The sequence below is a fragment of the Lepisosteus oculatus genome, chromosome 10, assembly GCF_040954835.1.
Source record: "Lepisosteus oculatus isolate fLepOcu1 chromosome 10, fLepOcu1.hap2, whole genome shotgun sequence".
Taxonomy (NCBI): domain Eukaryota; kingdom Metazoa; phylum Chordata; class Actinopteri; order Semionotiformes; family Lepisosteidae; genus Lepisosteus; species Lepisosteus oculatus.
Window position 1 is genome coordinate 43,538,689 of NC_090705.1, and position 25,107 is coordinate 43,563,795.

Here is a 25,107-nt window from a genome sequence, read left to right on the forward strand (position 1 = left end):
GTAAAATCTTCAATGAGTAAAAGACAGCCTCTGTTCTCGGTGATAACCAATGGTCAAATTACTGCATTTAAAGTATGTTCAGATCTCCATTAATTGTATCTTACTTGGTAGTCTGCTTAGGGTATTCAGAAAAAAGTGTTTTTTTTTGTTACAGAGTATTAATTAGGACTAGCTTAATAGAAATGTATATGAATCAAGTGACATGCCTGTTAACAATGGATGCTAAATAAGTGGAAAATATAAAAGTAAATATTGGAAAAAAAGTGTTTTCAAGTTAAATGTTTGGTGAGAAAGGGACTCTTTTTTACCCTCAGTAACTGAATTGCAGATTGAATATTTGCTTGTGTATCACAGTATATCAGTAGAGATGGTAATTGAGAAACCTTTGTTCAGTGTTGCTGATGTACCTAGTGTATGCATGATGGCAGACACTACGAATGAACCTTTCCTGCACTGCACTGATATTGGGTGAATGTGGGGTCAGCTCTGGCCTGTGCTGCCTCTCCAGTAGATGACTGGGTTAGACAGGATGCTGGAATATGCTGAAAGCAGAGTGAAGAGCTCACAACCTGGCTATCTCACTGTGGAAGTGGGGTGTTTATAAAGCAAATGGCAGTCGATGATGGACTGCCAGTGTAATTAAAGCTGTGAGTTTGTTGTGGATTATTGTGGTGACAAGAAGAAAGCAACTGCTGCAAGCAGAGAGGCACCCTGCTGTTAGTGGTTCTTCTTTAATAAATGTAGGTAGGCTTGTATTAATCAGTTCTTCCATGACCGTGTTATTTATAACCTCCATACTGTTCCCTAACCACAAGGTCTGCTGGATTTATATTAGAGGACTAGGTTTACATGCAAGTTGAAATTGTGTGTATTTATGTTTAAAATCTGTTTGGTTTTATTGACATAGTATATATTAATTAGTGCAAATGAACTGTATTACCATATTATATCCCAATTAGGTAAACCAGCTTAAAGCCAGTATAAACAGTGCAGCCTTTTAAGAAACTTCTGTCTAAAGTTAGCTATTGTTATAAAATTTTCGAATTAATAAGTTGCCTTTCTAATAAAATGTGATTTTAGGTAGGCCAGTTATTGTAGTTTTCCAGTTTTCACCTACAATATACATTTTCATTTGTAAATGTTTTTTGACCTTGAAATCAGACACATGATAAGTACACTATGTTAATGCAAGCATTTTTGTGGATCGTTTTGTAACAATTCAGGGCACTTAAGGAAACCAAGTTTAGCTCTAATTATCCCTGTTTTTAAAAAACGAAATCTAGGATAAACTGCTGACAGTTTGGAAATTTTACATCATACTTCAGAATCATAGTCCTGTGAAATGCCTGAAAACCCAATTTGAGTATAAAATAATTAACCACAATAATGCTGATTGCCTTTTTAATAGGTCTATTGTGCAGTTAATAGAATGAAACTAGAGCACCCTCCACATCTGTGTTTTCTATGCCCTAGAGATGTGACATGATTAAGGAACGTTCTCATTTTCTTCATTTTTTGCTCTAAATGTTATTAAGGATAATATGACTCTCTTACAATAATAGCTATAAACATATGTTCATGCCATGGAGTGTGCATTTTACTTCTGTTTTTCATGCATGCTTTTGTTACTGGCGAATATACAGGACTAATTCCAGAATTCCTGATGAGCTGCACACAGTTGTGATAAATTGATATTCAAAGCTCAATTGCTTGAGATATTGTGCATTTTACTGTATTATGCAAGACCACTACTGGTGTATTCTGTATAGAAATGGAATTTGAGTGGCAGGACTGGCTTGTCTCTAAATGGCATCTGCAAACACTTTCTTCAGAAACTGAATAATAGTTTTTGCAGTTTAACTTGCATAAGTGTGTGCTGACACTTTTATGTCAAGCCTAAGGATGAACATTTTCAGAAAAATACCGTGATTATATTTAATCAAAACTGTGATCTTTTTATTTAAGCCATCGTAATGCAAGAAATTTTAATTTTTATATATCATTATTCATCATATATTGTACAAGTGCAAGTATCGGCTTGATCTGAAAAGACAGTCCCTTCAGTTCCCCTACCATTGATCTCAGTCCTTTCAGAGACTGTGCTGTTTATGTTAATAGGCATTAACAGCATACCCTTTTTTCACCTGACAATAGCCAAGTGATTTTGTCAACTGAGTCATTCTATCCCAAGTCACACAAGAGCAAAAGAAAACCCTGATACACCAGTGTTGATGCACTCCATTGATTTGCTGTCAGTTCAAGGTCAAGGAACAGCTACAATCTTTAATATATTTTACTGTACAGTCACTTACAAAAGACTTCTTAAATCATTAATCAGGTGTAGATGTAACCGAATACACTACAAAACAGTAGTGCCATTATTTAAATATTGTGTGTAGAAGGATACAATATCTTTGTTATTATAGGGTATAGGTATATCCTCTACTTTAATTTTTAAAATCAATTTACAAATAGTATGTTTTGCTTCTAGCAATTGAAAAGCCATTTTCTATTTTCTACATTAAAATGACTCATTGGTGTACAAGATGACTTTAAAAGATAGTTCAAGTGACAGCTGAAGAAGGATCCACAGCCTCTGATTTTAAAAATGTTTGTTAAATTTACTGTTGTGAACAATAATTTACACTGTTTGATGTAATATGATCTCACAATATGGAGTAAGGTAATTGGCTGTTTTAAAAATATAGATATGTTCCCATTCAGCTCTTAAAATACTGTGATTGTGTGCAGGATTCCACTGTTAAATCATAGAGGTGCTCTTGCGTTATGGTAGGATGTCGATCAGGTCATGCTCGAGGCGAGTAGTACTACAGAGTTCGTTTGTTTTCGTGGGTCCCAGCAGTGTCGCAAGTTGGGTCCCAGTTTCTCACTGGATAACGAAACAGTCGCTTGCCCTGGGTCTCATTTTCGGAGTTTGTCTTGTAGCAAAAGCTTAAGGAGGAGCGGGAAGCAAAGCGCGCCCAGCTGGATGGCAGGCATGACTACGTGCTGGCGACTGTGGCGTCCTGCCTGGGCCTGGAGAGAGGAGACATAGAGGACGCCATTCTGGAGGGGACTCAGGTGAAATCCACCTCTCTGGTCCTCTGTTCTCCTATGTGAGAAAATCACTCCTCTCCTGAAAGGCATATAGGGGTCTAGCTTTTCCCTTTTTACACTTTTTAGTATTGAGAAAGAGAATGATGTTCTGAACGACGTTCGGATCTTATGTTCAATCCCTTTACTGACTGAATAATTGCCCAAGTTCTTTCTGTCCAGTGCATTAAAGGTTTTATCCAAAATTAGACAAGTGAAAAATAATTCAGAACTCTTGCAGTGAATCCGTTCAGTTCACAGAACATCACATTTTATCTGTTATTCCTCAGTCCATCGAGATGTAAATGGGCTGCCAGCATTCAGACAGTTGCTTACACCCATTCTCCATAATTGTTCTGGTGGAAAGAATGGTTAGGAAACGTTGTGTGAGCGCAGTCAGATAGTTTCTCTTCCCTCCCTCCAAAATCTGTTTCCATGGTCAGTATTCCCTTTTCTCTTCTTTTCTTGTTGTTCTTCCTGAAAAATAAAATCATAGTTCATGTGTGAAAGCCTCATGCCTTATGAGTTGCATCAATTAAAATCCCTGTCTTCCAGATTGACCGCATGGATCGCTTTTTTGCTGCGGGGGGGCTTCCTCACATTATGTTTTATTATCAAGATGTGGAGCCAGCAGAAGCTGGTAGGTATACCCACTTACAACGGTTGTAGTTGGAAAAGCGCAATGGGGGCATTTGACCCATCTAGCCTGTTATCTGTAGGAGCGTGTTCTACAGAAAAATAGCCCCATCTGCTTTAGAACATCAGTATTGTGTGATGGTGTTTTCCTTTTTATTTTGAAGAATAGTGTTAGGGTTATGACTGTATGAAGGTAAAATAAAGAACTGGGATTAGTTAGGATTGAGATAAATTAGGATTGTGATTTATTTTATGCTTACGTTTAGGGTAAGGGCTGAAGCTACAGTAAGATTACTGTTGTATCTACAGTTTGTTAGAGTTAGCCTTGAGGTATGGGTTGTGTTTATAGCTCAGGTGGACTCGGGGTAGGGTTTACTTTAGGTTGGAACAAAGATTAGGGTTAAAGACGTAATTAGGGTAAGTTAGAATAAAGGTTAAGATTGTAGTTGACTCAAATGCATGGGTTAGAGTCGGGGTTGGGCATTAGGAATGAAATTAGAGTATGAAATACAGTTAGGGTTTGCATAAAACTCTAAGGGTAAGACCTAGTCTTGTGTGTGAAATTAATGTTTAATCAGGTTTAGGAGTAAGATTAGAGATAGGGTTAAGATTGAATTCAAATTGGCTTTAAATTGGTCAAGGGTATACTTATTACTATAAATGTAAAGTATCTGGGATCTGGAATTGACTTTTAGTCTACATGTTGAGGTTAACTCAAAGATTGGACTTGATAAAAATTTGGTCTGGGATTTGATTAGGGTGAGATTTTGGATTTAACAATAAAAGTAAGGCACTGATATTAGGGAAGGATAGAAGTTTTGATTAGAGTTGGGGTGGGGGATGAAAGGGATGCAATGTTTTTGAATAATGAAAACATTTTAAATTTGAACATGTACAGCATCAACATCTGCTGCAGCCAGTTCATCCGTAGGCAAAAACAAGAAGCCTAAAGTGTTTCTGACAGAAGGCAGAGATGTGGCACTAAGTGGGGTGTGTGTCTTTTTCACAAGAGCCAACGTTTCCAAAGCCATTACATCAGAAAATGTACACAGGGTAAGGATGCCACCTCCTAATCATCTCAGACTTCATTCTTTTTCATTGTGAGGCTTTTATTCTTTAATATAAAACCTACGGGAAACTGCATGAGTGTTTAAGGTGCACACAAGGAATGTGATGTAACGGAAACTAAACCCTAAGAAGTCAGGAAAAAATATTCAATATTTAATTTAACCAGTCTAATATTTCAGCTAGCTCTGAAGTATTTTTTTCTTAAAGTTACAGATAAAATTGTATAAGTTGGGAAACATCAGACCAGTCCTTGACTGTTTTTTGTTACGTTTGTTGCATAAAAGCTTGTATTTAAGACAGTTCTCCACCTGTAGACTTATCAGTAATATAAGGATTGTATGAGTAAAAGCTATCATTTATAAAGCACTTTTTGACTGATGACTAATTTTATTTGTGTGTCTGTTGCTTAGTTAATAGAAACAAGACTTTCACTCTAAAAAAAAAAGGCAGGGATTTTGATTCTATATCACCTCTCATCACCTTAAGCAAAACATTAAGTACGCCAATACACTGTTCTATCTGAGTTATGTTTTAAACATGCCAACGCAATGTTGGGTTTCTATCATTTGTAGGATGTGAACTTCAACATGCTGGACACAACAGAAGTTGGCCTGCTAAAGAGTGTGGAGCAACTGCTGTCTGAAATCTTTATTCCCACTCTGAAGAAGATGAATTATGGCTGGGGAGATTTAGCAAGCCCCCAGGCAGCATCTGTCAGACAGGACTTCCTTAGTTCTCTTGACAGCTTTGTGGCTGTGCTTATTGGGGCCCAAGAGAGCTTAATGGAAAAGGTGACTTCAAGTAGTTTGAATTTAAGCAGCCTAGGTCTCTAGTTCTGTCTTTAGAAAGGATGAATTTAGAAACTAGAGTAATGTCATTGGATTAGCATAAGTAGCTGAAATATATTTATATACAGCTACAGAACTGGTTAATCTCAGTCCTGTTTTGTTTTGGAAGGTGGAGGAAAACTAAACCTATTTCTCAATGAAATAAATTCCCTAAATCAGGTTATCAAGAAGTGGTAGTTTTATGCCATCGTTGAAGGCAGTAAGAAAACTTCACTGAGTAAGAGAACTTTACTGAGAAGCAATCATTTCTGTATCATTAAGAAATAAACCCCACTCATTCATTCCTATTTATTGTCTTTTTTGTCAGTCATACAGAGATATATTTCAAAATATGACACTGTATACTATTTTGGAATAGTGTAATTATTGTACAGTATTTTATGGATGTAGCAGACCTTCACAAATATACTTAAATAAGTTATACAATACTGAACTTAATTTTTACTAAATAAATTTGTGAGGCCTGTATTCTGTTTGTGATGCAATTTGTGAATCAAACTTGTTTTCTGTAACCAAGGAACATGTGCAAACAGGTTGTGTATCACTCTGTGTATGACCTGGTTTGTTCCAGTTCTTACTGTTTCAATTTGCTTTCAGAGCACTTTGTTTGCACTTCCAGATTTGTGATAACCCATACTTTGAATTTTAAGTTGCCCTTGATAAAGTGTGTTGAGCTTTGAGCAATAACATTGAGCTAAAACTTATTTGTTTCCCTTAACTAGCTTTTGTACCTTTCTGCATTTAAGTGCAGGCTTCTAAATTCAATTTTATTTAGGATTTCAAAGATGAGATGCTGCTGATGTGTGTTTCGGCAAAGTAGTTCACCCAAGTTGTTCCTGTTGAATACACAGCTGTAAAAATGAGTACAAATGTAAGTCACTCTCGATAAAAGCACCAGTACAGCTGAGAATAATATGTTCCACATACCTTCCAGGTGAATCTAAAAGAGTGTGAGACTTACGATTTGAAAACTCTCAAAGGACCATCCGACTTCATTGCTGTAGCCAACAGCACAGAGGCTCTGGAAAAGATCGAGGCGTGTATAAAAGTGTGGATCAAACAAATAGAACAGGTAATATGGAGCTCAAGTGGGAGACGTAGCCCAGCATGAGAGATTTTGTCCTCCTTTTCTTTAGAAATGACTAATGGCTGTCCTGTGGTCTCAGGTCCTTGCAGAGAGTGACCAGCTGAGAAAGGAGGCGGATGACCTTGGGCCGCGGGCAGAGCTGGACCACTGGAAGAAACGCATGTCCAGGTTCAACTACTTGCTAGACCAGCTGAAGAGTCCAGATGTCAAGGCAGTGTTAGGAGTGCTCACTGTGGCTAAATCAAAGCTCCTCAAGGTACGGCAGGGCTCGTTTTAATAGGTTTTGTAAGAGGAAAAATGTAGTAGTGGTTTAACTATTCTTTATTTTATATTGGTTTCATATGCCAAAACTGTTACCGATTTAATAAATAGTGTAGTATGTGACTGGTTCATGGGAAACGGACCGTATTGTTGCTGTTCATGTAAAAAAATAACAGAATTTTTATGGTTATGTTAAAATATTTTAGACCTGGCGTGAGCTGGATACTCGCATCACAGACTCAGCCAATGAAGCCAAGGACAATGTGAAGTATCTCTACACTCTGGAGAAATTCTGCGATCCTCTATACAACAGTGACCCAGTGAGAGAACTTTTTTATTTTTAATGTTAGCATTAAAAAAACTATATGTAACCCACCATGTCTGATTATACAGACTTTTAACCTCTAAGAATCACTTTGCATAAGTGTCTTAGGGCTACGTGTTAACAGTTATTTTTATGTTAACTATTTTAGGTTTCAATGGTTGAGGCCATCCCAGGTCTCATTAATGCCATTCGTATGATTCACAGTATTTCACGCTACTACAACACCTCTGAGAAGATCACATCTTTGTTTGTGAAGGTAAATAAAACCTTTATCACATTCTTCCTTCATTAAAATAGATATGCAGAGATTTGACCCCTTTTTTCTCGCAGGTAACAAACCAAATGATAACCGCATGCAAAGCCTATATTACACAAAATGGAACTGCCACCATATGGGACCAGCCTCAAGAAATCATGGCAGAGAAACTCAAAGCTGCTGTTCGGTTAAATGAGGTAATTATAACTGTTAATTACCGATTTTTCATATTTTGTATATGGATATTTATGACTCCTGAATTTAATTTAAAATATGAAGATAGTCTTTGGTGGTTTTACACATATTTGAGACATGGAAATATTGAGAGTGGCATATTCTACGGCAGTGACTCCTCCTGCCCCAAGCAGTAGGAATGACTCACCAATGGGAAAGGAGATTTATGTCATTAACCTGGTAAGAGGCATGGCTGCTGGCAATGAATTGAATCCATTGCAGAAAGGAGCAGCGCACTTAGCTAGTGTGTCAATTCAGTCACCCTTTAGTGCTCACAGGTAAAGTCACTAACCTGTTCAATAACTAACGAGCAGAGCAGGTACAATCCAGATTATCCCAAATATTTGTGACGTGTGAATATCATACTATTAATTGTTTTCTGGTGTTGACCTGTTAGGAGTACCAGCACTGCTTCCACAAGACCAAGCAGAAACTGGAAGAGAGCCCCTCTGAGCGTCAGTTTGATTTCAGCGAGATGTACATCTTTGGTAAATTTGACACCTTTCAGCGCCGCCTCAACAAAATCCTCGGCATGTTTGACACCATCAAAACATACTCTGCCCTGCAGGACTCAAAAATGGAAAGCTTAGAAACTATGTCAACTAAGTTCCAGGTACAACTCTTTGCTGTTAAAATGTTTGCTCAAATAACTTTGAGTGCTAGGTTGTTTTATACTGGTTTCATCATCTAACTGTTTATATTTTATAACAGTGAATGATCATGGCTAGAAAAAATACAACGTGCCCCTGTTTTGCTTTCATCGTGTTTTTTTAATGTTACACACAAATTATTAAACGTTTTCTTTCCTCTTGAAAGTTGCAGGATTTTGGGTTATATAAGCAGTTTTCTATATCGGTATATCTGTCAGCTTTTTTGGATGTATCAGTGTGTTGCAGATTTATTGTGGATTTGGTTGCGTAGTTCAGGAAAGGATGACAAGTTACTAATTTTAAGGCTGAATTCTATTGTAGTAAAGCTGTAATTTCAGAGTTTTGATTTCTTTATTACCTTTTCTGCACAGACTGCAGAAATGCAGGAAAAATGGGAGGTAATTTATTTCCCTGTTTTGGTTCTTACCCTTATTTTTAAATGGTGCATGATTTAAGTACTGTGTTCTGCATTTGGGATGACCACATGGCGGAACTCATTGGAATTATTTTGTGGTCTGCATTACTTTGTTTCTTTGCTCTTCATCAGAGATCTTTTTCTGCTCATCAGTTCTTTGTGTGTTTAAAGTTGACATAATATACAAATTGTAAAATAATTTTACTGAAAGAAAGATTTGATACTCTATATATGAGTGATATGCATGTTCTTCACAAATGTGCATTTTCTATCCTTTTCACTGTGTGCCTTTTCTATTATTTCAATTTCAGTTAAGGGCAGGGTTTGCTTTTCAGATTTAAAAATGTATTTGGTTTTGATAAAGTTCAATAAGTAATTAGAACCTTATGAAGGTGTCAGGTGTAGCCGTTCTTTAAAGAGTTTACATGCTGGGGTACAGTGGTATTCCATGTCCTCACTATTACAAAACAGCTCTTTTAAAAGATCAGATTGTCAATAGCGATCACCTGACTTCTGTGATTTATGTTTTGCAACTATTAAAACACACTGTATATGTTAAATGGTTTATTGTTTTGCCTGGTAGATCTGCTTCCTTTACATTCGTAACAGTCACTTCTGAGGATTTTAGGCAAACATATTTGAAAACAATTTCAGAGATGCTCCATATTTAATATTTGTCTCACAAACGGAGATATTTTTGCATGTGTCTTAGGTATCTTAACTTATAATACACATTAATTTCCTCCAGAATTCATTATTATTATTGCTTTCCAAAAACATGTTCTTATTTTTGGGTTTCAGGGCATTGTATTGACTATGAAGAAAAAGCAATACAATTTCTTAGATCAGAGAAAAACTGATTTTGACCAGGATTATGTTGACTTTTGCAAGAGTACAAATGATCTTCATGTAAGTAACCTACTAGTAAACTATTTAAGGTGCAACAAAGGATCGTTCTCTGTGTAGTTTTTAACAATAATGCAGAGGTTTGACTATTTAAATTACTTCTCAGTGCTAAGCAGATCTAGAAGCAATGCAACACAGTGTTTAAACAAAAACATTTTAGGTGTTATTTGCTATTCGTTTCCTAAAGACATGATTTTAAATGTTGTTGATCAATTTAAATAAAAATGCAAGAATTTATTCCAGTGAAATAGTTTAATTATTTAGTTTAAGTATTATTTCTTTTCCTAAACATATCTATAAATGTATTATTTTTTCAATCTAGAATCAATTGAAGACTTTCATGGATACCTCATTCGAAAAAATACAGAATACTCAGAGAGCCTTGATTGTGCTGAAAAAATTTGAAAGGTAACCCAAAATGTTCTTGTTGAATGTCTTTGTTAATGAAGAACCCTGAATAAATAGTTATAGCTGATTTATTACACAAATATTAAATACCAGCAATATTTACAATATTTGAAATGCATTAACACTTAGTTCATTTATCATGCACATGTAATGTTAATCTAAGCTTAGTGTACTCTTAATATTTGACTTGATAAGATGTGATTGTAATATTTATTTCAATAGTTACACGTGCAATGTGGTCCTGTTTTCTAAATATATTTCAACCCGTTTCTTGTGGTATGCAATAACACTGAAGACTTGGCATCCCAGACCTCGGCATTGATGATAAGTACCAGAGAATCCTTCAGAACTATGGCCGTGACATTGAGATGGCATCCAAGATATACACTAAGCAGAAGAATGAGCCCCCCATTGCACGAGACCTGCCCCCTGTCTCTGGGAGGATCCTGTGGGCTCGTCAGCTGTTCCATCGCATACAGGAGCCCATGGATCTCTTCCAGCAGCATCCCAGTGTTCTGCAGACTCCGGAAGCGAAGCGCATCATCCGCAACTACAATAAAGTGGCCAAGGTGCTGCTGGAGTTCGAAGTCCTCTATCACAGAGGGTGGCTCAGACAGGTGACTGAGTAATCCTCATAAGGAGGATTTTTTATTATATTTTTTCTTTAAATACCTAAATTCTTTTATCTCTTGAATACAGTTAAGCAAATGTATTTAAGAGCTTTCATATGATGAATTCTGATTCCTCTTTGCACAGATCGAGACTGCTAAGGCAGGCCTGCAGGCGTCTTTGCTGGTGAAGTCCTCTGAAACTGGCGAGCTTTTTGTCAACTTTGACCCTCAGATACTCACTTTAATTCGGGAGACAGACTGCATGAGCAGAATGGGTTTGGAAATTCCTCCATTTGCTGCAGCACTTCAACAGAAGCAAGACCTTTTGAAGAAGAACTGCAACAAATTACAGGTGTGAAAAGGCTGTACAGTCCATAGGAACATAAGAAAGATCTGCAGATGAAAGGAGGGATCCAGCCCGTTTTGCTCATTTGGTAGCTTAGTAGATAAGGGAAAAGCTACTAAAGTTTCCTCCAGTTGTTTTGTGAAGCTCCCCAGTGTTTTGCATTTTAACCATTTGGTTGGGATGTTTCTCCCAGATATTCAACTCTGCTCTTTGAGTGAAGAAGTGTTTACTTAATCTCCAGAAATACCCAGATCCCTTTCGTGTGTAGCTTCCTGTAGCACTGAGGCACTTATGCAATATGTGCTTCATTGTGTATGCTCCTACAAGCAGTGTGGTACTGCCATAACTCTTGTTATGCTACGATATACTGTTTGCATGGAATATTTTATTCAGTGAAGAAGGTTAGAACTGGAGTTTGGAACTGGGACAGGCTCATTTGAATGCTGATTGTAGCCTTTTTCATTCACAGATGGTTCTTACGGAGAATACCAGAGTGAGGTCCAAACTGCCCAGTGCCTTTAGGCAGCTTGCTGCATCCCATCTAGCTAAAGTGGATGAAGCCATCCAGCCAGGTTTAACTTCACTCAACTGGAGTTCTTTAAACATTGAAAAATATTTAAATGGAATTATTTCTGCACTTGGTAAGAAACAAGTTATGAAAGTTCCACTCTTTTAAGTTGCTTAATGATGTTTAATGAGAATCTGATAATTTCAGAAATGTATACTAACTTCAAATTAATGGGGGAGGGGATTTCAGCATTCTGTAACTGTGTTAGTTGTTCTATTTTTCATTCTGTTTACTTGGAGATGGACTTGATTGGTTTTATTGTCATGTCTTTGCGAAGAATATACAAATGATATTGCACTAGCAGATCAAAACATCAATGGCATCATTGCTTTTTGTGTTTTCCTTCCCTTTTTAAATGTCAAATCATAGCTGAATTGGAGCTGCTGCTGGACCGTGTGAACGATCTGGTGGAGTTCCGGATTGATGCGGTACTGCAGGAAATGAGCACAGCACCGCTGTGTAAACTCCCAGACGATGAACCCTTCACTTGTGAGGAGTTTGTCCAGATGACTAAGGTAAAATGCTAATGGTTCAAGAAAATAAGATAAGGAACTGCTAAAAAATGTGAATGACCCTATATCCATCCAAAGCAGCAAACTGTAATGCAAATAAATGGAAGATGCTTTCTAAGTAATTACTTTTAGAATTTTTCAGTTTTCTTAAATGGTAATTGTGCAATTTGCAAGTAAAATGTATTCCTCTTTTTTCTCTAATACAGTCAATGCAACTGTATCCTTGTTAAACAGTTTCTTTCTGTGTTTTGAAAAAAATGTGATGTGACTTCCTTTCCTTTCAATTTTGACTGTTTCAGGAGCTGTGCATAAAGGGTGCTCAGAGGTTACAAACTAAAAGTTCCCTGGTAGAAGAAGCAGCCAATGAACTTATTAACATGCTTCTGGATTTTGAACCCCAAAACAAGGAAAGAGAGGAGAAACCCAATGATGAAAGCAGAGATGAAAGTAAAATTGCCAGTGAAGAGAGTGAAGGTGCATATCCCCAGCTATTGATTCAAGAAGTTTCCTAGAGAAAACCACAGAATGAATAATTAGATTACTGGCAAATTGCTCTATAGTAATTCTCTTATTTCTTCTTTCATTCAGATGAAGATGATGGGAAATCCGAAAACAGGCTTTTCTCTCGCAACACAAACCAAGGTAGCACAGGTCCCCCCTCTCCTTTGGCAAAGAAAAAGAAGAAAAACATTGCAGAAATCCTGGAGGAAGAGGCACATGAGCTGCTCTCCCATTTCAACCACCGCAACGTGGAAGCGCTGCTCAGAGTCACCCGCAACTCACTGGAGACTCTCCGCAAGCGCATCCACATCTCCTCCATCATTCACTTTCTGGGTAAGAACACAACTGAAGCTGATGCTCTGCAGAACACAGATATCCATACTGGTGCTCTTGTGCTTCTCTTGCTCTGCATACCATTTTTTGCGGTTAAGAAAGTAGCATATCCTACTTGAATGCTTTATGGACATCTGTATTTCACCGTTATTTAATTACATACTGTATATCCTTGTAAAAAGTTGTACTACAGGAGGAATTTGTTCTGGAGCTTAAAAGTCAGAAATTCAGTCCCTTCAATATGAACCTTATCGTGATTTCACTGATCAGATATAGTAACCGAGACCAAGCTTGTGTGTTGTATTGTATTGTTTCCAACGCAGAAGGCGATTCTTCAAACAAACAGAAAAGCACTGGACAGCCCATCTTCAGAACAAACATCACCTTGTCCATCCCAAACATCACCATGGTCCCCGCACTGGATGAGGTGCAGCAGGCCCTGAACAGGGTGGTCGAGTACATTGTTAGTGTCAGCAAGGGGGTTGGCCAGTGGAGCAAAGAGAGAATTTCCAAGGTTGGACTTCTAAGATTTTTTTCTTCTTTTCATTTGGACTGATGGTTTGTTCTCTGTAACCATGCTTTGCAGAACATGTATTTTATTGTGTAACGGCGTCAGAGAAACAGACAATAGATTTGTTCAATAGAGATCTGAACTGCAGGTGTAGTAATGATTGGCTGAGAGTGAATTCTTATTCTTATTACGATGAAAGCACCTAAACGTTATTGGTATTGCCAGCTGCACAACATAATGCACTTGCTCTTTTATACAATACACATATAAGAACATTTTGCTTCCTGATTTATTTGTTTATATGCATATAATGAATTTATATTAATGCCTAAATTTAAACAAAATAATTGAACAGCTGTTCCTGCTGCACAGCATGACTTTTCCCATGCTCACCCTACCCTACCCGCTATTTGCTTGTTTTCTATTTTTATCTTTTGATGATGTCTGTGTCTGTCTGCACACATACTCAGGTCTTTTTTTTTATTGTTCAGCACAAGATGAGTGAAAGGAGGATTGCTGCTTTGAGGCGTGACAGCAGAGACAGCGACTCTGAGGAGGGGGACACCCTACATAGAAGTGCCACTGGTATTAAGACATTGATAGCTTATATTTTTAACACATGCAGAGAAGGATATTTATTATCATGAAAGTAATTTTCTACAGCTATGAATCTGCCATTACAACATAGTCGATTAAAATGCACTGTTTGCATGAGATTTGCTACTGTGATAAGAAAAAATATTTTTATGCTTTAATGTGTTAATAATGGATCATCCTTCATGAATACCCTAATGAAAGTTCTTGTTCCATAAAGAGCTTAATTAATCTTTTGCCTGATAATTTATTGAACCACTTCTATTGAATTGAGCAAACAATTTTTAAAGAATTACTTTCTTTTGCAAGTCTATTGATCTGAGCCAAGATATAGTTTTTTTTACATTGTTTTATTTATTTTACGATGGACCTAAATAATTTTTTTCTGAATAATGCCTTATGTTGTTTCTCTCTCCAGATGGCAGTACATCTGACATATCAGTGTCTGTGAACCACACATTCTGTTTTCAGTCCAGGAACTATTACAAGACTGTGTCTGAAAATAAAGAAATTGTTAAACTGGTTTCTGTCCTGAGCACATCCATTAATTCCACAAAAAAGGTAACTGTATAGAGTAGCTACTGTATACATAAACAATATATATAAATTAATACATCACTATATATCTTGAGATATTAATAGCACCAACCTAAAAATGGTTTACAAAGTGTTAACTTATTGTAGTTGTGTGCATTCTAAAATTAGAAAAAGTAAAACAAATAATTCTACACTCAGAAAAAAATAAGGGATTAACAATAATTCAAAGGCATTGTGTATACTTGGACACTTTAATTCAGGCTTTACACTTTGCAACAACATTTCAAGAAGTTCTGCATTTCTTTTTAACAGGAAGTTATGACAGCACTGGAACGCTTCAGTTGTTATCACCACATCTGGCAAAAGGAGAGAGAAGAAACCATTCAGAAATTCATAATGGGAAGCCCTCTTCTATCAGAGTTTGAGTCACAGATTCTGTACTACAGAGACTTAGAACTGGAGATCAATGCCGAGCCTGAGTTTGTTACTGTTGGAGCCCTAGCCCTTTACACAGGTAGTGTCAGACAGCCAGCTTTTAAGTTTTCCAATACAGGGTTGGGTTATGAGTGGTGAAAGGGTCCTGACAGTTTCTGTTTTACTCTCAGAGACCAAACACACATTCTGAATGCACATTAAAGATTTGAGGCAAGGGGTGGCGGGGTGGCAGGGCGGCACAGAGTAGCATTGCTGCCTTGCAGCGCTGGGGCCCTGTCTTCAATTTTCTGGCTGCCATGTTCATGGAGTTTTGTTTGATCTTTGTGTGGGTTTTCTCCAGGTTCTCTGGTTTCCTTCTACAGTCCAAAGACGAGCTGGTAGGTTGATTGGCTCCTGGAAAAAAAATAAGTTTAATTCAAACTATTTTATCATCTTCAAGGAGATTTTTTATGGCACAGTCTAGTACAACAATGAAGGACAATCAACTTTATCAAAAGAGAAGTTGGTACAATAGTGTTGCAGGAGATTGTTTGAGAGAGATATTGCAATAGAGATGAAAGATTTACTGAATCTATTACTTTTACACCTGGGGATATAGAGGCATCTCCCATCTGGGTGAATTGACCCTGGTGTGAGTGTGTGATGTTTGTGTCTGTTTGCCCTGTGATGGACGGGTGTCCCATCCAGGGTCTCCCACCTTGTGCCCATTGCTTGTCAAAATGACTGTGTGTGTGTGACGATTAAGATTCTGTTGCACTAAATCTGGAGAAAAGCGCCTTTCGGATGATTGTGTCATAAAGTAAGAAGGCTTTTCCTCAGCAGAGAACTACACTGATTGCAGAGAGCCATAGTGAAGAACCTGTTATACATCCATATATATCCAGTAGCTGTAGCGGTACACCTGGCAAAAGGTTCACATTGGTTCAGTTTAGAAAACTAATAATATTCTCTGATAAAGAGATCAAATGAAACACAAAATGGTTGCATGACAGCTGTTCCCAGTTCCCAGAAGCTGTTGCTTCGAGTCTCTAGACTGTTCTCTTGATAGAAGAGGATGAACTCCCAGTTATAACAATTGAAAACAAATATCGGCCATTATTGCACTGTTGTATATCTTTTGATACTGAATTGCAAGCTGGGAACAGTGTGTTATTGCAAATTTTATTTATGTATATATTTTATCTACTTTGTGGTAGATGAACTGAAGTTGGCTCTGACGACAGAGACTAAGGCTTGGATGGTAGACTTTGGGCGCCATTGCAACAGGAAGTACAGGTCTGAGATGGATAACATTTTTACTTTTGTGGAAGAGGCCAGCAAAAAACTGAACCGGCAGATAAAGGATTTAGATGACATCAGAATAGCCATGACAGCCTTAAAGGAGATAAGAGAGCATCAGATTGCCATTGATTTTCAAGTCAGTCCTATAGAGGTAAGAGTCCAATCTCTTTTTTTAAAATGGTTTTATCAATACCACATATTGAATGGCTGAATATTGCACACGTTTTTCATTTTGTGCCTTGAAATAGAAATTAACCTAATTCAAATTATTTCTTCAGAGATAGGACAGGTAATCTGTTATATGCAGGAGAAATATTTGTTCACCATTTTAATTTTAAATTTAGAATTTGTACTTCATGTACCATTTGTTCACCTGTTTTCAAAAAGAAAAAAAATACTGCCAGACTTGACCTAAAAAAATTCCTTTGTATTTTTTGTGTTTTCATTACCAACACATTGGCTTGATTTGTGACATATATACTGACACATCCAGGTTTTGATTCCTCTGACATATTCTGTCTGCTGATGTCGATAGGAGTCTTATGCCATGCTCAATAAGTATGACCTCCTGGTAGCAAAAGAAGAGGTAGAGAAGGTGGACACATTACGCTACACCTGGGAAAAGCTGTTGGTCAGGGGCACAGAGGTACAAAATGAACTGGTGTCTCTACAACCCAACTTTAGAGGAGAGCTCATCAGTAATGTGCAGACCTTTGTGGAAGACTGTGATCACTTTTATAAGGAATATGAAAAGGTATGTGATGGGAACTTCAAATAGCATAACTTGTTTAATTCTTTTTATTTTCGTCACTCTAGAGGCCAAATTAAAATCTTCTGCATGTATAATGGTTAAAATGATTATATATAAGGTAAAATAGCATTCTTAGTCATTTATCTTTGAGTCACTCAGGGTCACCTAGAAATTTCATTAAAACTGTAACTATCCATTTTGATGAATATATGTTACAGGATGGTCCAATGGTTGTTGGACTGGCACCTCAAGATGCCAGTGACAGACTCATCATGTTTCAGGTGTGTAAAAAAACAGCATTGCTTTGAGATGCATTCCTGCCTTTCAGTATTGAAGCCCAAAGGTCAAGGAATTTTCTTTAAATTCTAGCTGCGCTGTGAAAATGTATTTGAAAATGACAAAAAAATGCTTTTCGTGATATTTTGGTATTTTAAAATTACTGAAAGCAAAATTCCTATATGAAGGGTTAACATATTAAAGGGTTTTGAAAAATTGTCTGTAAAATAAGTGAGTGTGATAGGGAACTGTCTGAGGCTTCTCAATTATCCTCATGACAGAATCGCTTTGACAATCTGTATCGCAAGTACATCACCTACACTGGGGGTGAGGAGCTGTTTGGACTGCCAGTGACCCAGCACCCCCAGCTGCTGGAGATAAAGAAACAGCTCACCCTGCTGCAGAAGCTGTATGGCCTTTACAGCAATGTCATTGACACTGTGAACGGCTACTACGACATCCTGTGGTCCGATGTCAACATTGAGAAGATCAATAATGAGCTTTTAGATTTTCAAACTCGGTAAGGGAGCATTACCTCATATTTCAGACACCTTTGATTCAAGATTTAGAAAGTCATTTTTTTTCTTTAATTGTGATGTGAAACTGTCTGATCATCATGAAGCTTCGTAAACACAAGCCTTTTGAGTGGTTTGTTTAGAGATCTGCCTGTCCTCAGCTAACGTGATTATAGAAAGCTTTTGAAACGATGCCTAAACCATAAAGACCCAAAGGAGTTCAGTGTATACCTTTCCTCCCTGTTGCCAATTTAAGGTGCCGCAAACTTCCTCGGGCACTTAAAGAGTGGCAGGCTTTCCTTGATCTCAAGAAGACCATTGACGACTTCAATGAGTGCTGCCCCCTGCTGGAACTAATGGCCAATAAAGCCATGATGGCGCGACACTGGAAGAGGATAACAGAAGTAACAGGGCACAGCTTTGATGTAGAAAGCGACACTTTCAAGCTTAGAAATATAATGGAAGCTCCTCTTTTAAAGTGTAAAGAAGAAATAGAGGTACTAATCATCACTTTCATTTTGCTATTTTAACAAGGCATTGTTTTTTTTAGTAATTCAGTAGCCTGCAGTACGAGAATCTAAAACAAAAGCATAGGGAAAAGTTACTGAGTATTGGAATGAGTCTCTTTGATGCCACAAGCAGAAGGTAAATCTTTTATTCAACAGCATCGATGTAATTGATTTAACAAAGTTCAGAAGAGGATAGAAAACAAGAGTTCTTCTGTTGGAAGGCAGTATTTGGTTTTCACCAAATGTGTGGATACTTTACAGTGTTAATGGAAAAGTCTGATGTTCTTCAAAGAGTACCTGAACCAGATCACTGGTAGAATGTTCTCTCGACTGACAGTTAAACATTGAGCTTTTTGGCCACAATGAGAAACACTTCGGTGAAAATCAAAATGCTTGTATAAATACCCCTAAAAACGCAGGTTTCATTTTATTATTGGTTAGTAAAAATGGTATCAAGAGCCATGATCATGATTTACAGTCAATTAACAAATTATTTTATTTACATTTAATTTCAACCAATTTGCTTTTCAGCTCCATATTAGAATAATGATTTAGCACTCTTGAGAGTGTGGATGGCTAGTTTTGCCTGTGGTAGGAATGATGGTTTAGACCATAATACTGTATGGTGATGTACACTATCCAAAATGACCTGTACTTTTATATTGCTTTGTTATAGTGGTTTACATGCTCTCATGGGTCCTTTCATGTTGTATAGGATATATGTATCAGTGCTGTCAAGGAACGGGATATTGAACAGAAGTTGAAGCAAGTGATAGCAGAGTGGGACAACAAGACCTTCACATTTGCAAACTTTAAAACCCGTGGTGAACTGCTGTTAAGAGGAGACAGTACATCAGAGATCATTGCTAACATGGAGGACAGCTTAATGATTTTAGGCTCATTAATGAGTAACAGGTATTTAATAGGATTTGTCCTAGAAAAGAAGCATCCCTGCAGCCATTCTTCCACAAATACTCATCCACTCATTTTGATCAGAATTCTAGATTTTCATTAGGTATTGATAGTTGTTGAGGAGCTGGAAGAGTGGCTTGAGAGGTAGAATTTTGATCAAGAACTTTTCTTCAGCTTTTTAACATTTTAAGCACAAAATATTTTGTGAAAAGTGACATTGAGCTGTGACCTTTAAATCATTCATCAATTATTCAAGGACTACTTCCTCTCTAATAGTTTTCAAATTCAATATTTTCTTTTAGATATATTTTCACATTGTGTATTTTGTAAAAACCTATTTCTACAGAAATTCATTTTGCGCTTCTAATGCCTTTAATGAAACTAGTTTCCCTCTTCAATTTTCAACCTTATTTTTAGATCTTTGTAAGTTAAACTGTGATTGTGCACTGACCCATTTTCTGTCCTACAACTGCTCCAGATACAACACTCCGTTTAAGGCACAGATTCAGAAATGGGTGCAAAACCTTTCAAACACCACTGACATAATAGAGAATTGGATGACAGTTCAAAATCTCTGGATTTATTTGGAAGCTGTGTTTGTAGGTGGAGACATAGCAAAGCAACTTCCTAAGGTATGTAAACATAACAAGGGATAATAAATAAATATTTTGTTCACTGATAATCCATGATAAACTCTGTTAAAAACTGGAAGTTCAAATTCTGGACAAATATTTCTAGAGTTCTAGTTCAATTTATTATACACAATTAGTTTAGGAGTCTCCTTCCAGGTTCTTAACATTTCCTTTCTTGGATTGCAGGAGGCGAAAAGGTTCTCCAACATTGACAAGTCATGGGTAAAAATAATGACACGGGCTCACGAGATGCCAAATGTAGTACAATGCTGTGTGGGAGATGAAACTATGGGGCAGCTGCTGCCACATCTTTTGGAACAGTTAGAGATTTGTCAGAAGTCTCTCACAGGGTAAGATAAAACCATGACATTCTCAAACAGTTTAGATTACTAACCAATTTACTATGCATGTGTATTTGTTACTGTAAATACAAAACCATCCAATTTAATGTTGAATTTATCAATTTTTTGTTTGAAGATTATTCTGTTTTAATAATTGTATTCTTTTTTTTGCTTTATCTGTTTCTGTTGTCTTAATAATATCTTATTTTTTACTCCTTGTTTAGCTACCTTGAAAAGAAACGTCTCCTGTTCCCCCGGTTTTTCTTTGTGTCTGATCCTGCACTTCTTGAAATTCTGGGGCAGGCTTCAGATTCTCATACAATTCAGGCCCATCTGTTGAATGTCTTTGATAACATAAAAACGGTTAGATTTCATGATAAGGTAAGCGATACTGATGGATGTGGAAAATGCTAATCTTGATATTGTACAGTGGTTAAGGTACAAGTAGAGAATATAACTGGAAACCAACTGTGGTTTGAGTTACTATCTGGAACTTAATTAACCAGTTATTTCATGTCCCTTTTCAAGGTTTATGACCGAATCCTTGCCATCTGTTCCCGTGAGGGAGAAACGGTTGAACTTGACAGGCCTGTGATGGCCGAGGGCAATGTGGAAATATGGCTCAATGCTCTGCTCAAGGAATCCCAGAGATCCTTGCATCTTGTAATTAAACAAGCGGCTGTTAGTATCCAGGATTCCAGTTTTCAGCTCATAGAATTTCTCAACTATTTCCCAGCTCAGGTATCAATATTTTTTAATAGGCATAACATCATTAAATCATTCCTAAATTAAGAAATGTTTATAATTCAAGATATGGTTATTATGTAAAATATTTAACTAAGTGATGCAAAGTAATTATTGAACCCTTATTTTATTGTTGATCAGTCACCTTGTAAATATTGTAGTGATTTGGGGTTGTTTGAATGTACTGGAACAAGTAGAAGTTGGAACAGTATAGTTCAAAGGAACTTTTATGGTTACTAGGAAACAGTCAAACACAATAATGGACAACATAAATACATTATATGGTTTTATTGATACAATTAGTTATTAACAATTATTAAATGTGCCAAATAATCAATACAAAAGTGAGGATTCATGTGACATGTGATGCACAAGTGGCCGGTTAATTATTTAGCTAATAATAATAATAACAGCAAGGTTATGATATGCTTACTGTAACAAGGTTAGTAAATATAATTTATGACCTGGTTAGTATCATGAATCTGGCACTCCTGCTTATTGAGAGCCCAATCTTAGCAGCATTCCTGATAAATCGACTCAAAGAAGCTGTGCGAGATATTTAAGGCAACAGAAAGAGGATTAAAACAGTCATAGCCTTGCAGCTTTAAAATATATCTTGGAATTATAATTTACACATACGAGACCATCTAACACCCATCCTGTACTCTTGAACTAGATAGGAGACAGATTTGGGACACAGATGAATGAGCTCTGGTCAAGGTTGCAAGAGGCTTCAGTAACTTCCACACTTAACTATAGGCACTATATTTACTATAAATCCTTGCATAAGGTTTATCTAATCCTTAAATGTATCTCTTTATATACCTTTTCTAGAAGTGTGATAGAGGAGGGTGCATTTATTCATGCTACTTGTTCTAAACTACAGAGCTTCTGAAGTTCACTAATAAATGTGCAATTGCAAATGACTGCAGTATAAAATTAAGGTGTTGCAAATTAGACTCCACTGTCCTGGTTTTACTATGATATGCTAAAATGAATCAACATTTGCCTCTGGAAAAAAATAACCTCTGCTCCAAGGAATAAGATATGTATTTTATTAAAAGTACTTCCCTTGAAGAAATATCTCAAACTGTAGAAAAATGGACAAACCCTTACCGAGGTCACAGTTATTAAGAGTAAGGTGAGCTCTCAGTTCGGTTTGCCAAATTTAGTCAGCCTTTTTAGGCTATGTGCTATATTTCATAGCAATAGATACATTTTTATGTTTTCGTTGTAGTTTTGTTACTTGTTAAGCAAATTGGAAAATATTCTGAAACGAAAGTCTTAAACCGATATAACACTAATGCTTTTAAGTTCTACCTCAATGCAATTTGTCATGAGTTTTTTTGTAGCATTTTATTATGTAGTACTTTTTTTCTTTAGAGGTATTTATAGTAACTGTCAGGGCAGTGTGTTGCAATACTGTATTAGTTTTCTAAATGATACCCATGTTCACTATTTACCTCATTATAACATGACACTTTGCTCCTGAAAAGAGAGTCATGAGATTAAGATTAGAAGCTGAAATCTTAAAATGCATATTTTAGACATCTCTTGTCTGTTAATTTAGATTGGTTTGCTTGGGATTCAAATGATCTGGACAAGAGATTCAGAAGAGGCTTTAACTAATGCTAGATATGACCGGAAGATCATGACAAAGACAAACCAGTCCTTCTTGGAGCTACTGAACACACTAATTGATATGACAACAAAGGACCTCAGTCCAGTGGAGCGCATAAAATATGAGACCCTCATCACTATACACGTGCACCAGAGGGATATCTTTGATGACCTGGTGAGTACAACTAGCAAAACAAGCTTGCTTGAGAGTCCTGGGTCAGCAAAGGTGATCTGATTCTCCATGTCCAATGCAAAAGGTTAGATAACATTGAGAGCAAAATATAACACTCCCCAAAGTGAGCTAACTGCTCCCATTGCTTTTAATATAATATTTGTGCGTATTTATGCGCTTAAGAATTCTTAAAATTCTTGCCTAAATTGCTAGTGTTGGACAAATGTTTGTGCATTTGTCTTTCTGTTTTGCAGCTTCATATTGTAAAAAATCTGAAATCATAAGAGCAGAAATCCATGGAGCTGCAGTTAAATGTATATATGTTTTTATTCTAAAAGAGTGCCATGTCTGGACCATTATTATATTTTGTCTGCTGTGATCATGTGCCTGGAAATTGTTTAATAATGTCATGTATAGACACATTCAATTGACTTGTATTTAACAACATTTTCTTTCATAATGTTGATCTAGGTAGTCTCAAAACCATACTATTACTATGTATACTGAGCCCATTTATGGTAGAGTCCCAGCCATTAAGGGCAAATAGATATTTTTGAGCAAAGACGTTTTATAAAAAATGGTAAGAGATTGTTATAAAAGGAAGTACATTGTCATATACTGTATAGTGCTTCTTTTTTAAGCCCTACATTTGTGATTAAAAGTGACGAGTTTGTATATATGTATGCTATAATTTTGATAGTATATTGAATATATCGGATGTGTTTGGATAATCTAGCAATATGTTTGCATTTGTGAAGTAGATATTTAAATATAACTTCCATTTTCGTTAAAGCTAATCCATAGTTATCCATGTGTTTGTGATTATGGAAACATTCATTTTGACATCCATGATGCTTGAACTAAAGATGGCCTTTTATTTGTTAGGTCTTTTAAAAGTGGATTTGAAAGTGATATATTATTTTTTCTTTAATTTATTGTAGTGTCGATTGCATATCAAAAGCCCCAGTGACTTTGAATGGCTGAAACAGTGCCGTTTCTATTTCAATGAAGACTCTGACAAGATGCTCATTAACATCACGGATGTTGGGTTTATCTACCAAAACGAGTTCCTGGGCTGTACTGACAGACTGGTCATTACTCCACTCACTGACAGGTAATTTTCCAGTGACAGATTCAGTGCTTTTGCTCTGCGAAAGGTGAGCCATAACAAACTGTTTCCAAAGGGTTGTAGGTGATAGATTGCTTGTAGGTTAAATACAAGTATCTGTAGATTGCTTGTATTGACTGTAAAATTGGCTTTCCATAAGTTCAAAGTTACATTCTCTGTTATTATAGAGTAATCATTTCAAACCATGCTGGGACTTAAACTGAGTAAATAAGGCTTATTTTTCTTCTGAAGCTGTTGCATTATATGAGAAAGAATTCAACAGAAATAACTGTTAATTGAGAATGTGACCTACACTGTTTGTAGATTTTCTCTGATAAACCACAAGAAATATCCTGCTGGTATCAGATATCAGAAACACAAATTTCCATTTATAAAAATTTAATATATCAACTCTTAGTTGAGGATATTGAGCCCACAGAGCATATTTGATGTGGAATTTGTAAATCTCAAAATACACATTTCTAAAAAAATATGTTGCATATTTTTTAACTGTCTACCATCTATGTTTCAGGACATTGAGTTCTTTTGCTTTGTTTTGGAAAGCTGAAGATGTAGAACCCAATTTCGGGGTCTGTGTTAATGTATTCTTGTGGTTTTGACATTGTAATAGAAGAATTACTGGGCTATTTTACTTGCACACTGTATAATCACACAGAGGCTATGAGTAGACTCAGCCCATCAGAAGCCAGCAGTGTCTGGAGAGTATGATTGTACCGCAGGTGCTACATCACCCTGGCTCAGGCTCTGGGCATGAGTATGGGAGGGGCCCCAGCAGGCCCTGCAGGCACCGGGAAGACAGAGACCACAAAGGACATGGGCCGCTGTCTTGGGAAATATGTGGTTGTTTTCAACTGCTCTGACCAGATGGACTTCAGAGGCCTTGGAAGAATCTTCAAAGGTAAGGATGGTCTTCTAAATGTTACACAGTAAAACCCTGGCAATAAAACCCTCACAAGTTTAATAATGTCATCAAAGTGTTTGGCGATCACTTTTTCCACAGTCACGGGCCGAAGTATTTGCCTGTTCACGGCCTGTGCAGTGTGAGTAAATGTAGCCGCCCATCTGCTCATCTTCATCTCTCTCATTTTTG

At 36.8% G+C, this 25,107-nt stretch overlaps 1 protein-coding gene across 3 annotated transcripts in view; it reads left to right on the plus strand.

Annotated features, from left to right (window-relative positions):
• Positions 1 to 25,107, plus strand: part of dnah5 (dynein, axonemal, heavy chain 5) — a 77,345-nt gene that overhangs the window by 10,839 nt on the left and 41,399 nt on the right. For all 3 annotated transcript variants that reach the window (XM_015357045.2, XM_015357046.2, XM_015357048.2), the window contains exons 2-36: positions 2,947 to 3,081; positions 3,649 to 3,733; positions 4,628 to 4,782; positions 5,370 to 5,588; positions 6,580 to 6,717; positions 6,812 to 6,988; positions 7,200 to 7,313; positions 7,467 to 7,574; positions 7,649 to 7,771; positions 8,206 to 8,421; positions 9,675 to 9,782; positions 10,102 to 10,187; positions 10,483 to 10,804; positions 10,944 to 11,150; positions 11,614 to 11,785; positions 12,082 to 12,227; positions 12,524 to 12,698; positions 12,813 to 13,058; positions 13,382 to 13,572; positions 14,061 to 14,154; positions 14,582 to 14,724; positions 15,013 to 15,214; positions 16,332 to 16,567; positions 16,952 to 17,170; positions 17,386 to 17,448; positions 17,725 to 17,963; positions 18,215 to 18,455; positions 19,183 to 19,382; positions 19,858 to 20,011; positions 20,198 to 20,361; positions 20,577 to 20,733; positions 20,881 to 21,093; positions 22,667 to 22,891; positions 23,830 to 24,002; positions 24,737 to 24,915. In XM_015357045.2, coding sequence (XP_015212531.2) covers positions 2,947 to 3,081; positions 3,649 to 3,733; positions 4,628 to 4,782; positions 5,370 to 5,588; positions 6,580 to 6,717; positions 6,812 to 6,988; positions 7,200 to 7,313; positions 7,467 to 7,574; positions 7,649 to 7,771; positions 8,206 to 8,421; positions 9,675 to 9,782; positions 10,102 to 10,187; positions 10,483 to 10,804; positions 10,944 to 11,150; positions 11,614 to 11,785; positions 12,082 to 12,227; positions 12,524 to 12,698; positions 12,813 to 13,058; positions 13,382 to 13,572; positions 14,061 to 14,154; positions 14,582 to 14,724; positions 15,013 to 15,214; positions 16,332 to 16,567; positions 16,952 to 17,170; positions 17,386 to 17,448; positions 17,725 to 17,963; positions 18,215 to 18,455; positions 19,183 to 19,382; positions 19,858 to 20,011; positions 20,198 to 20,361; positions 20,577 to 20,733; positions 20,881 to 21,093; positions 22,667 to 22,891; positions 23,830 to 24,002; positions 24,737 to 24,915 — 6,025 coding nt within the window. The remainder of the gene's footprint in view (positions 1 to 2,946; positions 3,082 to 3,648; positions 3,734 to 4,627; positions 4,783 to 5,369; positions 5,589 to 6,579; positions 6,718 to 6,811; positions 6,989 to 7,199; positions 7,314 to 7,466; positions 7,575 to 7,648; positions 7,772 to 8,205; positions 8,422 to 9,674; positions 9,783 to 10,101; positions 10,188 to 10,482; positions 10,805 to 10,943; positions 11,151 to 11,613; positions 11,786 to 12,081; positions 12,228 to 12,523; positions 12,699 to 12,812; positions 13,059 to 13,381; positions 13,573 to 14,060; positions 14,155 to 14,581; positions 14,725 to 15,012; positions 15,215 to 16,331; positions 16,568 to 16,951; positions 17,171 to 17,385; positions 17,449 to 17,724; positions 17,964 to 18,214; positions 18,456 to 19,182; positions 19,383 to 19,857; positions 20,012 to 20,197; positions 20,362 to 20,576; positions 20,734 to 20,880; positions 21,094 to 22,666; positions 22,892 to 23,829; positions 24,003 to 24,736; positions 24,916 to 25,107) is intronic.